This window comes from Hoplias malabaricus, chromosome X1 (assembly GCF_029633855.1).
Source record: "Hoplias malabaricus isolate fHopMal1 chromosome X1, fHopMal1.hap1, whole genome shotgun sequence".
NCBI classification, from domain to species: Eukaryota; Metazoa; Chordata; class Actinopteri; order Characiformes; family Erythrinidae; genus Hoplias; species Hoplias malabaricus.
The window spans coordinates 8,338,830-8,355,529 of NC_089818.1; the positions used below are offsets into that span (position 1 = coordinate 8,338,830).

The 16,700-nt window shown below is 44.5% G+C and overlaps 1 protein-coding gene across 2 annotated transcripts in view; it reads right to left on the minus strand.

The window, feature by feature from the left end:
* The window catches only part of LOC136675521 (syntaxin-1A), an 86,101-nt gene that overhangs the window by 39,915 nt on the left and 29,486 nt on the right, over positions 1–16,700 (minus strand). For both annotated transcript variants that reach the window (XM_066652088.1, XM_066652087.1), the window contains exon 3: positions 16,217–16,316. In XM_066652088.1, the coding sequence (XP_066508185.1) occupies positions 16,217–16,316 (100 nt within the window). The remainder of the gene's footprint in view (positions 1–16,216; positions 16,317–16,700) is intronic.

The window sequence follows — 16,700 nt, forward strand, 5'->3', positions numbered from 1 at the left end:
GTCTAAATGCCCCCAGCGTTAAGCTATGAGTGACGGAGCACCATCTAATCATTTCTGGCGAGGAATCTGTGATCTACAACTAACCATCAATACATCAAGATCAATACTTGCTTTGGCGGCTAATAACATAGAAAACTCAGCATTATTTTAGGTGCAATGATATGATCTGAGTGAGAATCCAACTGTAGCTTGTTTGTAGCTGAAGTTTAACTTGTCTGTGTTTTTGTCCACAGTTTGAATTACCACAGAAACTCATTTGTAACTTTCGCTCTGTGTTTACTTTCATGTGTTCCTGAATTTAGGGTCAGCGCCACTGTAAGTAACTGAAACGGCAATAATAAGTCAATATTACCCAACTATGGAGCAGGAATAAAGCAGTGTCCTCCTTTTCAACTTTCAGAGGTTTCCTATTTACTGAGCCGAAGCTGCGTACAAACACTGGAGTTTTTCCAGCGGGCAAACAAACCAGAGAGCAGCAAATGGTAAAATTTCTGAATATTGCCTTTAACATATCATCACTGTCCAATAGAAAGTATGTATCTCTAAAAATAGTAACTTTACAGGAGAAGGACAAAACATTCATTCAAACTTTTAATGAAAGTGAATGTAAAAATAATTAAAAACAAGTATCTCATAAAATAGCAACAGGAGAAGGGAAAAATCCCCATAACTTTCAAAGGAAGTCAACGTAAAACGATTTTATTCCAAGTCTTTTTGGAGTAATTTCTGTTGGTTCATTCATCATGAAGTTTTACTACAAAGTGAAGGGCAGCTGCTGTGTTCAAAAGATAAACTAAAAATCCACAAAAATGGAGCAATATTTTCTTAATTTGACAGCGATGATATGCTAACATGCTAATTTGGCTAAAAAAGCTGTGCTCTTGTTTTAAAAAAAATGGAGGCATCTCAAACCACCATCACAATGCTAGCTAACAGCTATTAGCAGACATAGCAGATCTGACAACTTAGCATTCTCCTCCAAATGTGTAGATCTGTCTAATTATTCTGTAAGCAGCAGTTAAAAAAGAAAAGTGGCAGTAGGTTTCTCATTCCTCAGAGGAAATCTGTGTTTGCCAACACCCTCCCTGGCTGATGGTACTGAGAGGCATTGGGAGTGGGTGGGCTTTAGCTAACGGGTGCAACTGTCTGTGGCTAAATTAGGGAGAAAATTGGGTAAAAACAACAGCCTCTAAGCTAAGCCGTGCTGTTTTGGCAGCACTAGCATGTCCCTGTTCCTGTGTGTGGTGACACACAGTTGGACAAAAAAACCAACGCCAAGAGCGACGCCCAGTTTGTCCCAACCCCATGGTTCACTGAGGACACGTTAGTATTTTGACGTTCTGTGCACTCCTTTTTTTCTCACTGCTGCTTTAAATACAGGGGAAATGTGTCAGGAGACTATCTCTGCCTTCCAGATCCCAAAAATAGATCACTCTGATCCCCCCACCACCTACCAATTTCTCTCTCTCTCCTTTGTTTGCTCTCCATCTCCCATTTTCTCCTCTATCTCCTTCTCCACTTTACATTTCTATCTCTTTCACTATCATCTTTTTGGGCTCTCTCCTACTCACTTGCTCTCTCTTGATCTCTATTTCCTTTGTCTCGGTTTTACTTCTCTTCCTCTCTTTCTCCCTCTGTCACTCTATGCATTATCTTCTGTTCCTTATCTCTCTCACTCTTATTGTCTCCACTTTTCTCTGTCTCTTCCTTCTCCATCTATCTTTCTCTGGTTCTCTCTCTCTCTCTCTCTCTCTCTGTAGTGTAAAAGTATAGATCGCCCTGACCCGTTGTTGCTGTATTGATCTGCTGAAGTCCAGTTGCCTGCTGTTTCAAACAGTCATGGGTGCACAGGACTTCTGGTATACAGAGCAAATAAACCCCATGCAGTGATATATACACACAAACATACACACACACCACACACACTACACACACACACACACACACACACAAAATAGCTTAAAAAACTGTGTAAGACTCAGAATACTGTGTCAGTCAAGTGGTGGCTGTTTATTTGAAAGACAAGGTGAAAGTTTCTACCTGTAAACCCTCAGCACTTTCACGCCACACACACACACACACACACACACACACACTCCTCATAATGCCTTACATAACTGGCTGAAGGAAAGACAGTGAGGCTGCGTTATTGGCCTTGTGCCGAGGCGTCTGTATTTAATGATGCTATCTATAGCATCCACTTCTTTTTGCTGTCTGCTTTCCTTTATTGTTGAATCCTTTTCTAAAGAAGAGGACAGTCATAAGAAGTGGTCCATGACTTTAATAAAAGCTGGCGTGAGAGGCGCAGAGGGGCGTTATTGTGTTGACAGAGTTCTTACTGCAGTTTTGCTATATTATTCATATGTGACTAAATAGTAGTATATAATAGTGTAATTGCACAATGAATTTCATGTACGCTTTGCATCAACAGCACTCTTTTACATTTGTTTCCAATTTTTCCAAAAATATAAAGAATACAATAAATTATACTGAACCATTCCATATGTATCCGCTACTTTAAGATGCACCTGCTGTGAACAAGTGGGTGGTACCATGGTGCAACAGGTGGTGTCGCATTCACACAGCTCCAGGGACTCTGGGTGACTGTCTGTGAGGAGTGTGGTGTGTTCTCCCTGTGTCTGTGTGGGTTTCCTCCGGGTGACTCTCTGTGAGGAGTGTGGTGTGTTCTCTCCGTGTCTGCGTGTGTTTCCTCCGGGTGACTGTCTGTGAGGAGTGTTGTGTGTTCTCCCTGTGTCTGCGTGGGTTTCCTCCGGGTGACTGTCTGTGAGGAGTGTGGTGTGTTCTCTCCGTGTCTGCGTGTGTTTCCTCCGGGTGACTGTCTGTGAGGAGTGTTGTGTGTTCTCCCTGTGTCTGCGTGGGTTTCCTCCGGGTGCTCCGATTTCCTCCCACGGTGGCGACTCAAAAGTGTCCGTAGGTGTGAGTGAATGTGTGTGTTGCCCTGTGAAGGACTGGCGCCCCCTCCAGGGTGTATTCCCGCCTTGAGTCCAATGATTCCAAGTAGGCTCCGGACCCACCGCAACACTTAACTGGATAAGGGCTACAGATAATGAATGAATGAATGCTGTTGGACACCGTATTTTTTTACTGACCAGGCACAACTTATATTCTCCACAGTAAAGCTTAAAATTAAATGGGAGTAACACTGGAGCAGCTGCACCAATGCTAGGCCTTGGTTAAAAAAGTATAAAGCCTCTCAGTATACGGCTGTGGACGAGTTGTATAGGCGATTGAATGCTATCAACTTCTCACCAAAAGGTTCCAACATCTAGTCTGGTTCTATTATTAAACCCCTGTATTTTACTGTAACGCTGTATATTACCTGCTTCTTTCTCTCTCTGTAGTTCTCTCTGCTCCATCTCACTCTCTCTTTCTCTCTTTCCACCACTCTCTCTCTTCTTTCTCTCCTTCATACATCACTCCCTCTTTATCTCTCTAGCTTTTATCCATCTCCCTCTCTTTTTACCAACTATTTTTCTTCCTCTCTCTACCTCTCTCTCTCTTTCTCACTCTCTGTCTGTCTCTGACTGCTGGAGTCAAATGCCAGCCTTGCCAAGGAAGTAATATCTTTATCTCTAGACTAGTCTGTTAAGTGTTGAATCAATCAAAGTCCAGGTTGCAGTTCACCCGAGGCTAATGCAGGCTGATCTCATAGCGTTAACCTCAGAGAGAGAGAGAGAGAGAGAGGGTGTGTGTAACAGGGCGCAGAAAAGAATAGTATCAAATGAAAAACGACTGCATAAACAGCAAGCCGCTGAAAAATGAACCCCATCCGAATTTCCGGTCACTGCTGCAGCATTCATGAGCCCTTTGATTAAACTGTCAGAGCCTGAACGCCTGCGCAGCTCTTCTCTCCTCAGAGCCATTTACACACGTCTACCTTATCCTGGAGCTGTCTCTCTTCCAATTATTTTTTCTTTCCTTTTCTGTGCTGTGACGTGTACACACTTATCCCTACAAAATGGATTAGAGGGGGAATGTTGTTTGTCCTTCCCCTTCTGTGTGAGTTCAGGAGGTCAGTGCTGGAGAGAACGGTACCGACCTGCAGGTGAAGTAATGAACAGCGGCCTACTCAGACTATTTATAACATTTGATTATCTGTAAGGGTTAATAATCTGTTAATAATAAGTATTCCACGAGGCAAGGGATGCTCCCATGGCTGAATGCCACCAACTTCTTACAGGAATGTTCCGACATGTAGTCCAAAGCCATCCTGGTTGTGTGATACTGTTAACAGGTGTGAGTGTGTAATGCCCTGTCCAGAGTGCATTCCTGCTTTGCGCCCAATGATTCTAGGTAGACTCTGGCCGTATAGTAAATGCCCTTGACGACTCCCCCTACCCCAACCTCAGATAGATGCCCAATGTATGAGGCAGAGGTTGGACAGAGGTCTTTATAGAGTGCCCTGCTCTGTAAATCTCTCTGCACCAATTCCCCTCTCGAGATTAGCATTGATTTATGAACCTCTACTAACCATTAGGGCTAATCCAGGGGTCAGCCAATGGTGGACATCATTCCTGAGGAAGGTCTTACAATGACAGATACATTAGGCCTCAACAATGTGGAAGGATGGAAACTTTTGCCGGCCAAAAGTACATGGACGCCTGTTAATTCTGTTCATCCACTATCCCTGTTGTAAGGATTTGATTGGTATATAAACATGAGCGCATTAATGAGGTCAGGTACTGGATTAGTACTGGATCACAAAATCACAAAAACCTTGAGCAAGGTAATGTTCTAGTCTTGTGTAGCTATTTTAGCATGTCCTATTCCATTAATTAATTTATTCATTCATTATCTGTAACCCTTATCCAATTCAGGGTCATGGTGGGTCCAGAGGCTAGCTGGAATCATTGGGCGCAAGGCGGGAATACACCCTGGACGGGGCACCAGTCCTTCACAGGGCAACACACACACATATTCGCTCACACACTCACACCTATGGACACTTTTGAGTTGCCAATCCACCTACCAACGTGTGTTTTTGGACTGTGAGAGGAAACCAGAGCACCCGGAGGAAACCCACGCAGACACAGGGAGAATACACCACACACCTCACAGACAGTCACCCGGAGGAAACCCACGCAGACACAGGGAGAACACACCACACTCCTCACAGACAGTCACCCGGAGGGAACCCACGCAGACACAGGGAGAACACACCACACTCCTCACAGACAGTCACCCGGAGGAAACCCACGCAGACACAGGGAGAACACACCACACTCCTCACAGACAGTCACCCGGAGGAAACCCACGCAGACACAGAGAGAACACACCACACTACTCACAGACAGTCACCCGGAGGAAACCCACGCAGACACAGAGAGAACACACCACACTCCTCACAGAGAGTCACCCGGAGGAAACCCACGCAGACACAGAGAGAACACACCACACTCCTCACAGACAGTCACCCGGAGGAAACCCACGCAGACACAGAGAGAACACACCACACTCCTCACAGACAGTCACCCGGAGCGGGAATCAAACCCACAACCTCCAGGCCCCTGGAGCTGTGTGACTGCGACACTCCCTGCTGCGCCACTGTGCCGTTCAATTCCACTCCATTTTCTATGGTGATATAAGTTGTGAACAATACTGATTTAAAAAATTTGTCAGCAGTATCAACCAAAGTTGGCAAAGTCTCCCAGATGCAGCTGCACAGGCGCAACACATGACATGTCATTTAAAGTGGCTCTAGCAACGCAAAAAATTCTTGCCAGAAGAACAAACCCACTACCCCATTCCACCTTAAGTAGTGCAACAGCTTACTAGTTGGCGCTGTGTGCCACATTAAATTGTGCAGCAGTTTACAAGTCCGTGCTCTATTCCACCTTAAATGATGCAGAAGCTTTTACAAGCTGGCTCTCCTTTCCACCTAAAAAAAAACCACATTCAAATTCTGTTTTTAATTGTGTTGTAATTATTTTCAAGTACTTTTTTCCTCACAATAATTGTGAAGAATTTCTGATACTATTTCCACCTTAAATTCTACTCGGTAACATTCTCCTGCTCCACCTTAAACATTTTACAATAAAATGCATTATCCTTTGTGCTGTAGGAGCTACTTAAAATTAACATGCAGACATCAATTTGAAGTGGAATATATCACCACAAAAACAACAATAAAGTTATGATTACTAATTACCTGTGAAAAGCTAATACAAAGATTACAATCTTAATCTCACAAGATAACCTTTACACCTTTACATAAGGCAAACAAAAACAATACAAGGCTGGGCAGAGTTTATTGTACATTTATGTCTATTTTTGTTGAACGCGCCGTTTGAACACTGGTGTTCCACTCTCCACATTCCAGACAGCCCAGGACCATCAGCAGCCACCTCTCTCCGTCTCTCCACTTATCCTCAGCCTTGCATTCTTCCCTCCTCCTCCTCACCATTCACACCACTCTCATACTTCGTTTTAAAGCCGTCAAATGAATGACTTGATTGTGGTGAAAGCCGCTTTCCAGACTCCATTTTGGTGTTTAATGAAGGTATTGACATCCAGGACCTCATCAGTGAGTCTGCAGTGAGTCCGACCCTGAACACGGTTTAGTTTCTCAGCCACGTATCACTCCTCCATCCCTCACACCCTCGTAAAGCGAAGGCACACACACCTCAGCGCAGAGAAAAGGCCACATGACACAACCATCGCCCTTCCTCAACAAAGACTGGCCTGTAGGCACAAAGAGATCTGACACCTCTCGCATGAAACAAAATTGGAAGCATGGTTTATTAGCCAACATTTGTAATGGTCAAACCTCGCCATCATGTTCGGGTTTCTCAACGGTCCTTCTCTAATATCTCAGATTTAACCTGGCTTTTTCTGTCATTATTCTTCATCCTCTCTGTTTAGTTACTGTAACCCCAAAGCACCTCCCAGAATGCACCTCATTCAAATCAGCCTCTCAAGGAACTACATAAATGTCCCTGTAGTCCACAGGAAAAATGTCTCAGATCCAAACCTTCCTCTGTGCTGTTGTTTCCTACCACTGTGTAAAACATGCCCAAGGTTATGTGCATTTTTCAAAACATCCACCACATAATGGATTACCGGCAAATGCTTGTAATCTGCTCAAAATCCTTTATTCATGTCCCAGAGTGAAGTATTTATGTCAATAAACATGTCTGTCTTCAGAATGACAAGACCTTGTGTGATTGGTTATGAACAAAACAGTCAAAATGTTTGGCCACATTCTGTAAGTGTTTTTTGAAAATGCACAAGGCTGCACTTTTACTGTGAGGTGCATATGAATAAACATTAATAAACAAAGATAAACATTACTGTATGTGGGAGATTGACTGAAAGAGATTGGACAAGGTTCCTGCTTTTCACTCTATGTACTGTAAGTCAATGACAGACTATGTTATACAGAAAATAAAGGCAAGACACAATTAGCACAAAGGGAAAAAATTCAGAAATCTAAACATGAGAAACACCCTTTAGGCAGAGATGCACATATGGGGCTGCGTGGGGGAATTACACTGGAGTCTTCCTAGGCCTCCTGACGCTCCTGTCTGTCGGGACAGAGATTGACATCACATCGGATATCTTCCCTTGCAATGCAGTGTGGAAAGTCCTCTCCAGCCTCTACAGGCATCAGCTGTGATGTCCTCACATGCTGCATCTATAGCAGCTAGCAGGGTCATCCGAGTATGTGGCTGGCTCCTTCTTATTTCAGGCTGTTGACCCTGGATATTTCCTTGTTGTTGTGTTTTGTGTTGTGCTCTGCCTATATATGTCAGGCAATTGAAGATTCATGAGATGCACCTCTGAGCTATTTTAGAGAACTGCTTGATCATTGTTTGATCTACAGCTTCAAACACTCCCCTTTATCAGTGAAAGTCATGATTCACCTGAGAGCTACTCATCAGTTCAGCAGACATTAAACAAAAAATGTCAAAAACAGGAATATGTATATACATCAGTGGCGGGTGCTGGTGTTTCAAGGAGGGGAAGCTCAATTTCGGCCTACATCATAAAATGTGTGGGTTTATTTATACGTAAATTCTACCCTCCGTTCCTTTTCAAGAAAATGATCTGTGACCCTGTCGTACCAACAAGGCGTCTTTTCCAGGGACTTGACTAGTGTCCTCTCAATGGCCAGCAGGGCTAGGCTGCTTAAACGGCCTTGGCCCATGTGAAGTGTGTCCGCCTGTGCTCCCACGGATCTTTACACCAAAGGATCGCTGATTCGCTCATTTCGCTGTCAATCAAAAAGGGATTCAGCCTCAGACAGATCATCCAATCACCATACAGAAGCTGAGCGTCCGGGCCAGCCGAGGCCAGCCCACTGCCCCATAGACCCCCAGAGACGCTGAGCGTCCGATGGACGGGACAAAGCCCAACATTTATCCAATGACTCGTCTCGTTTCGCTGCTTCGCTATTGAACTCTGTGTCCGCTCAGTGTCTTCACTGTTTAAAGCACTGTGAAGCTGCGGGAATGATTGAGAGGAAAGCCGCGTCTTTACCAGTGATAAGAAGCTGATTCTGAACAAAAGTTGAGCGCGTTGTAGTGCATATCTATTCAATGACATGTACACACAACAGTATATATTTGATCACTTATTTTATTTACATTTTAGGGGAAGCTGAGCTCCCCTTGCAGTCTTAGAGCAATCGCCGCTGATATACATATAATATATACATATAAAATATGCTTCACAGATGCAAAATATGGTTCACTTGACAATTGGATCAGCATTTCTGAGGTGCACAAGGAACAAGATGATGTGGAGTTGATGTGCAATAATTCTGAGAAATTAAATTCTGATCTGAGAAATGCTCCAAAATTACTGAAGAAAACTGTAAGATGTTGAATGTTGTTGATAGCATTTTTATTATTTTATTTTATTTTTATTTTTTTTTGGAGTGAGCGGGTGAGTTCATTCAGAGCACAGTCCAGATCAGTTACTTGTTTTATTGTTTGTTTTTTTAAACCAGGGTAACTCCCTCTGTGGCCAGTTGCCCTTTCAATGGAGTTTTATTGGGTTATAATCAGATGGGGTCAGTATTGTTTTCCTGCTTCAGTGGGATTGGGTTAGTGTTTTGTCAGATTGGGTCAGGTTAGAACTGTGGGGTTCTGTATGGAGATGGTTGAGGGCAGAATTTGTTGGGGTCAGAATGGGGTCAAAAATAAGGTCACAGATAAATGGAGTGTTGGCAGAATATTCTTAGGCTGGATTTAGGTTTAGATCCAACTCGTATTAAACCTGTAGTTTAGCTCTCGACAACATTGACAGACAGAAACATCACACAGACAAAACTTCGTAGGACTCTTCATAAGAATGAGCACTGGGCTTGGTGTAAGATTGGCACCTCAGATCTGATTGCTCCTGCGGCCTCTGAAAACGTGAGATACATATGAAGAAACCTCCTCCACAGCAGAAGGGTGAGTCTATTGATCGGCTGATATATTGTTCAAGTTCCACAATGGCGGCTTTTAGCGTTAGATTTAGCTCAAAGCCTTTTCAATCTGGAATTGCTCTCCGTTGCCAAGACTATGGCAACGCGTTTTAAAAAGCACCAGAAGAGAAAAGAAAGCAAACTCCTTCTACGGTTTTATCCTGATGGCGTTCTGAAAGAGAACTGAACAGTGATTTCTGGGTAATGCGTTTCTCTAACATGACAAATGCACATTTAAGTGTTCCGAAAAGAATAAAACAAGGAGCAATCAAGTTCTCCACAGGCAGGTGGCTGGCACAGTGTCGTCTAATTGAGAATCATGTGGAACGTGATAGTTAGGGCCAGAGAAATATAATGACACGCTGAGGGGTGGAGGGGGAGTTGTGAGCTTTGATGGAAGCACAATTTCCTGATAAGCACCAGGTAAAGAAAAGAGCAGCCGAAGAAAAGGAACCCACGTATTCCACTGTTCCATTATAAATTGCTCATGCTTTTCAGTCAATTTCCAAAAGCTTAAGGTGCACCTACAATGATTGTATAAGCTTCATAATAAATGTGCCACTCTAGAGCAGTGGTGCACAAGCCTTAGGTCACTGTGCACTTAGGGGCTTAATGCCTCCAAATATTGGGCTCTGACACACTGGAACTGCTTTCTCAGGAGTGATGCAATTTCAGTCCAATACCATACACTGATAGGGTGATCAGTATGGAGGAGGAAATCAAGAGCTTCTGATCTGAGAGCATCCACAGGTGTAAAGCCCAATTTATACTTCTGCGTCAAACATAGGCAAAGTGTCGACATGAACCCTACTTCGTAGTCTGACGCACAACATCTCCAGAAATTGCTTCACTACGCAGACCGCAATGACTGTGATTGGACTGTGATTGCTTAAACAACAGACATCGTTTGAGTTCAACTGAAGAAATACAGAAACATGAACAACTCTTCTCCACACTATAGGGACTGCAGACAGCAGCAAATTCATGGCAAGAGATTTTCTCAGACATGGTGTGGATGTTAGGGATGAATAAAAAGGTCAAATAAAACAAAAGAAGAATGAGAATGTCCGAACCGATGTCCTACTCCCTAAAAAGATTTATAAAATGAATACTACACCACCACTACATTGCATACTTAGCATAGTGGAAGATGTTTGAGATTCATCCCTAGAACAACGTAGACACCAACACAGAAGTATAAATGCTCACAACGGCGTAGGGCTCTTACGTAACCTACGGAATAGGCTCTGTGTTGAATCCCTTTCCTTGTGAGAAGCCCTTACTGACGCCAGAAAATAGCCATGAACGACGCTGCTGATGTTCTCAGAGCAATGGATTTGGATTGTAACTGGAAAATGCAACCAACTTCTGAGACTGAACTTTGGAGGAGGTGAGGAAGAATATCCCTGTGGAGAATGGACAGCAAGTCTCCTGAATAGAAAGGGGCTGTATTAAAGGTGGAGGGTGGACCCACAACAGCTGTTAAATATAGATTTCAAGTTTATTTCCTGACGCTGAAAATGTGAGTGACATGTACTGAATGGACATTTGACTGGAAATGAAATAAATGAAGGGCGGTCTCTGACGTTTGCACAGGAGTGTAGGAATATATAGAAGCAGAGTGGAAGGGAAAGAGAGAAAAAAAAGCACGGGGTAGTGGAGAGAGCGTGGGGGTCTAATGAAATTACAGGCCTGGGAAAAAGTGCAGACTGCAGGGTTTTACAGCTTCATCAATGGTGTTTAACGTGTCCATCAATGGGCGATAAGTAGGTATTTTTGGATCTGTGTGTGTGTGTGTGTGTGTGTGTGAGGCTAATCATGAGAAATCAGAATGGATGTAGAGCCATGCAGGTGGGAACACTTCTGTATATTTGCATGAAAATGTTTCAAATCTAAAACTTGACTGTTTCATTTTTCTTGTTTGTTTATCTCCCGAGTTATGAGTTGTCTCCAGTTCCACCTGCTGGTTAGTCTCCCCTTTCTCACAATACCACCAGCCTTGGGAGTGTGGGGGCCAGCATATACTTTGTGTGAGACACCAATTCACCAATTCTTTTCAAACTGCTGCTAAATATAATAAAACAATGCAGTTAAAACAATGCAGGAGAATGCAAACTGCCCAGATCTGTCACATCATGCTAGTTAGTCCTTTTGGTACTTTTCCACTACATGGTGCCTTCTCAATTTGTCTTGGCTCAACTCTGCTTTTTTCTTTACGCTTAAAGAAATATAGCCAGTGGTCCCTGGAACCGGGTTATTTTTTAATCCCTGCTATCTCATTGTTCCAAGCGAGCTGAGTAGGGACTAAACCGTAAAGTGTAAACCTTGCAGAGCACTGACTGGCCAGAGAGAGACATCACTTTAAGCCACGCAACGCTTGCCAACTGTACAATCTCCAAACTACAGTGAGGTTCACATTTATTTTTATCCAATGGCAGCTTGTAAAATTACGCTATGGTCTTACAACTGTGGGAACTTGCTTTGGCTGTATCAACCTAGATATACTTAGACTGACAGCTGTTCACTTTAAGTTTAAATACAATAATAATAAAATTTACAGACATTTTTTCTGGAAATCCTTAGGCCCTCTTGGGAGGGACACTATTTAAACATGGCACTTCACATTATCAGGGAAACTGGATCAGATCTGGGCTGAAGCCGGACTTTTCTCGTATCCATGGCAGCAAGAACAGAGAACTGTGTGTGATATGGAGTCAATGGGGTCAATGTAGAGCACAGAAACATCTTCACTGATAACAGCTCTCACACCCCTTCACACACAATGAAACACACTCACACACATCAAACAGGGGATGGATAGCTAGATAGACTAATCGACAGATAGATAGATATATAGATAGATGGATATATAGAGAGATAGAATGGAAAGATGGACAGACAAAAATACAGAAAATCTGAAATTCAGACGATAAATTCATACAAAGATTGAACAGACAGATAGATGACATCTCTCTCTCTCTCTCTCTCTCTCTCTCTCTCTCTCCAATGACATGCTCCTCAGTTCCTCAGCACACTGCAGGGCGTCGGCCTGTAACTAAACCCATCTGCACATCATTAATTACACTGACATTTCAAACAGGAGCAGAGAGAGAGAGAGAGAGAGAGAGAGAGAGAAAGTGATCAGCCTTTACAGCCTTCATATCTCCACAGCATCCACACCCCCTGTGCCTCTACATCTCCCCAACCATTTCAATGGCCCCCCAAACCTCCACAGACTCTCCATACCTCTACACACTTACACACATCTGCAAACCTCCACAACAAATATCTTCCAAATTCTGCACCTCCTCCACATTACTACAACCACCTCACAGCGCTTACACACATCTGAGCACCTCCACATCCTCCATATCCTTCACACCTCCACACCTCCATTCTTCGGAACGCCACACTTTTACAGCCTCCACATCTCAAAAACACAGTCTCCAAGTAGTTACAAACAAATTCATTGTAAGTGTGAGTATATGTGGCCAATAAAGCTTGATTCTGATTACCTCCTGACATATACTGCTTCTCCATAGCTACATCCTCCACACCTCTACAGACTCCAAATGTCCACATCCTCCACACGTACACATCCACCACCTCCACACCTCTACATCTTCCACAAGTCCACATCCTCCACCTCCACATCTCTACAGACTCCAAATGTACACATCCTCCACCTCCCCACCTCTACAGACTCCATACGTCCACATCCTCCACCTCCACACCTCTACAGACTCCATACGTCCATATCTTCCATACATCCACATCCTCCACCTCCACATCTCTACAGACTCCAAATGTCCACATCCTCCACCTCCACACCTCTACAGACTCCATACGTCCATATCTTCCATACAGCCACATCCTCCACCTCCACACCTCTACAGACTCCATACGTCCATATCTTCCATACAGCCACATCCTCCACCTCCACACCTCTACAGACTCCATACGTCCATATCTTCCATACAGCCACATCCTCCACCTCCACACCTCTACAGACTCCATACGTCCATATCTTCCATACATCCACATCCTCCACCTCCACATCTCTACAGACTCCAAATGTCCACATCCTCCACCTCCACACCTCTACAGACTCCATACGTCCATATCTTCCATACAGCCACATCCTCCACCTCCACACCTCTACAGACTCCATACGTCCATATCTTCCATACAGCCACATCCTCCACCTCCACACCTCTACAGACTCCATACGTCCATATCTTCCATACAGCCACATCCTCCACCTCCACACCTCTACAGACTCCATACGTCCATATCTTCCATACATCCACATCCTCCACCTCCACAGACTCCATACGTCCATATCTTCCATACATCCACATCCTCCACATCTCTACAGACTCCATACGTACACATCCTCCACCTCCACACCTCTACAGACTCCATACGTCCATATCTTCCATACAGCCACATCCTCCACCTCCACACCTCTACAGACTCCATACAGCCACATCCTCCACCTCCACACCTCTACAGACTCCATACGTCCATATCTTCCATACAGCCACATCCTCCACCTCCACACCTCTACAGACTCCATACGTCCATATCTTCCATACATCCACATCCTCCACCTCCACAGACTCCATACGTCCATATCTTCCATACTTCCACATCCTCCACATCTCTACAGACTCCATACGTACACATCCTCCACCTCCACACCTCTACAGACTCCATACATCCACATCCTCCACCTCCACACCTCTACAGACTCCATACGTCCACATCTTCCATACATCCACATCCTCCACCTCCACACCTCTACAGACTCCATACGTCCACATCTTCCATACATCCACATCCTCCACCTCCACATCTCTACAGACTGCATAAATCCACATCCTCCACCTCTACAGACTCCATACTTCCACATCCTCCACCTCCACACCTCTACAGGCTCCATGCGTCCACATCCTCCACCTCCACACCTGTACAGACTCCATACGTCCACATCCTCCACACGTACACATCCTCCACATCCACATCTCTACAGACTCCATACATCCACATCCTCCACCTCTACAGACTCCATACTTCCACATCCTCCACCTCCACACCTCTACAGGCTCCATGCGTCCACATCCTCCACCTCCACACCTGTATAGACTCCATACGTCCACATCCTCCACACGTACACATCCTCCACATCCACATCTCTACAGACTCCATACGTCCACATCCTCCACATCGTCCATACCTTGACATCCTCCACACCTCTACAGACTCTATAGATCCACATCCTCCATCTCCACACCCCTACAGACTCCATACTTCCACATCCTCCACCTCCACATGCGTCCACATGCTCCAACTTCACACCTGTACAGACTCCATACGTCCACATCCTCCACACGTACACATCCTCTACATCCACATCTCTACAGACTCCATACGTCCACATCGTCCATACCTTGACATCCTCCACACCTCTACAGACTCCATACTTCCACATCCTCCACCTCCACATACGTCCACATCTTCCATACATCCACATCCTCCACCTCCACACCTCTACAGACTCCATACTTCCACATCCTCCACCTCCACACCTCTACAGACTCCATATGTACACATCCTCCACCTCCATGCCTCTACAGACTCCATACTTCCACATCCTCCACCTCCACAGACTCCATATGTACACATCCTCAAACCTCCACACCTCTACAGACTCTATAGATCCACATCCTCCACCTCCACACCTCTACAGACTCCATACGTCCACATCTTCCACACGTACACATCCTCCACATCCACATCTTTACAGACTCTACAGATCCACATCCTCCACTTCCACACCTCTACAGACTCCATACCTTCACATCCTCCATCTCCACACCTCTACAGACTCCATGCGTCCACATGCTCCATATGTACACATTCTCCACACCTCTACAGACTATATAGATCCACATCCTCCACCTCCACACCTCTACAGACCTCCGCACCAATGACCAGACCACGTAACTGAATGTGTGGAGGACGAGGAAGGGAGAATGAAAGAGGCAATCGATACTGGCCAGCCAGTTGGTCAGCAGGTGATTGAGTTTTGGCACTTCCTGCAGGGGCAGCCTAGGGTCAGATCGATCTCAGCATCCAGAGAGAAAGAGCAGAGGGCCGGGGGAGATTAGCTGGAACCTTCACACACCTGTGACTCATATGGGATCCTGGAAAGGAGATGTGATGCAGCTGCCAGTGGGAGAGGCAGAAAACTGTGTGTGTGTTTGCTTTCATAAGCTGACTGGACAATAGATTATTAAACATTTCTAAAAATAATAACAGCATCAATTCTGCAGACTCCAGTGTCCATTTTAGATCAGTCTTCCAGCAGCACATTGAAGCAGAACCCAACACTGACACACACAGGTTCCAGGAAGATACCTGGGTGTCTAATGACACTGTTTCAGGTTGGGCCTGTTTTAGCTCATCAGCAAAAACCCCAGATCTAAAAGCTCTACTGGACGGCTGAGAAATACTGGGGTGGTTGTACCCATCTAGTGGACACCTGGCACTGGACAAGCTGTGGCTGTAATAGGACATCCCCCATTGGTCAGTGCTTGTTTATGAAGTGGATCATGTGCTGTACGTAGGCAGTGGATCATGGGGGTTAGGAAGTGGTGGACATTGATGCAAAAAATGATGCTTAAACGTATATAAAAATTAGAAATTGATTGATTGATTGATATAATGGGATTATAGAGGAATGTAACACATACAGTAAAATATATGTCAGTGTCTTACTTTCATCTGGGTTTGGGGCGGCGAGGATGGCGCTGTGTTTCCTCTTTACCTCCTCTACCTTCTCAGCCAATGAGTCGATATATCCACGAATCTCCTCCACCTGAGAGAGAGAGAGAGAGAGAGAGAGAGAGAGAGAGAGGCTATTAAAATGGCCAATTAGGCTCTTTCAGCTTTTCAAATCTTCTTTTTTATATATTTCTCCTTCATCTAATGGGCTGCCACAGTAGATCATTAATATCCACATATTCCACTTGGGCGAGGGTGAAGGTTAGGACCTGTTTCCGTCAAATAATGTGAAATCATCCACAAGTTCTTTCTGAACTTCCACTAAAACAAGAGCATCGGTGCTCAACAAGTTATCAAGCCCACGCTTTGACAACTACACTGAACGGGACCCCCTAAAAAACCTATACCACAAAGCTCTTGAATTCACAGTAATTTCAAAATAACTTCGGGGAGCTTTTAAAAGGCATTCAACCCTTTC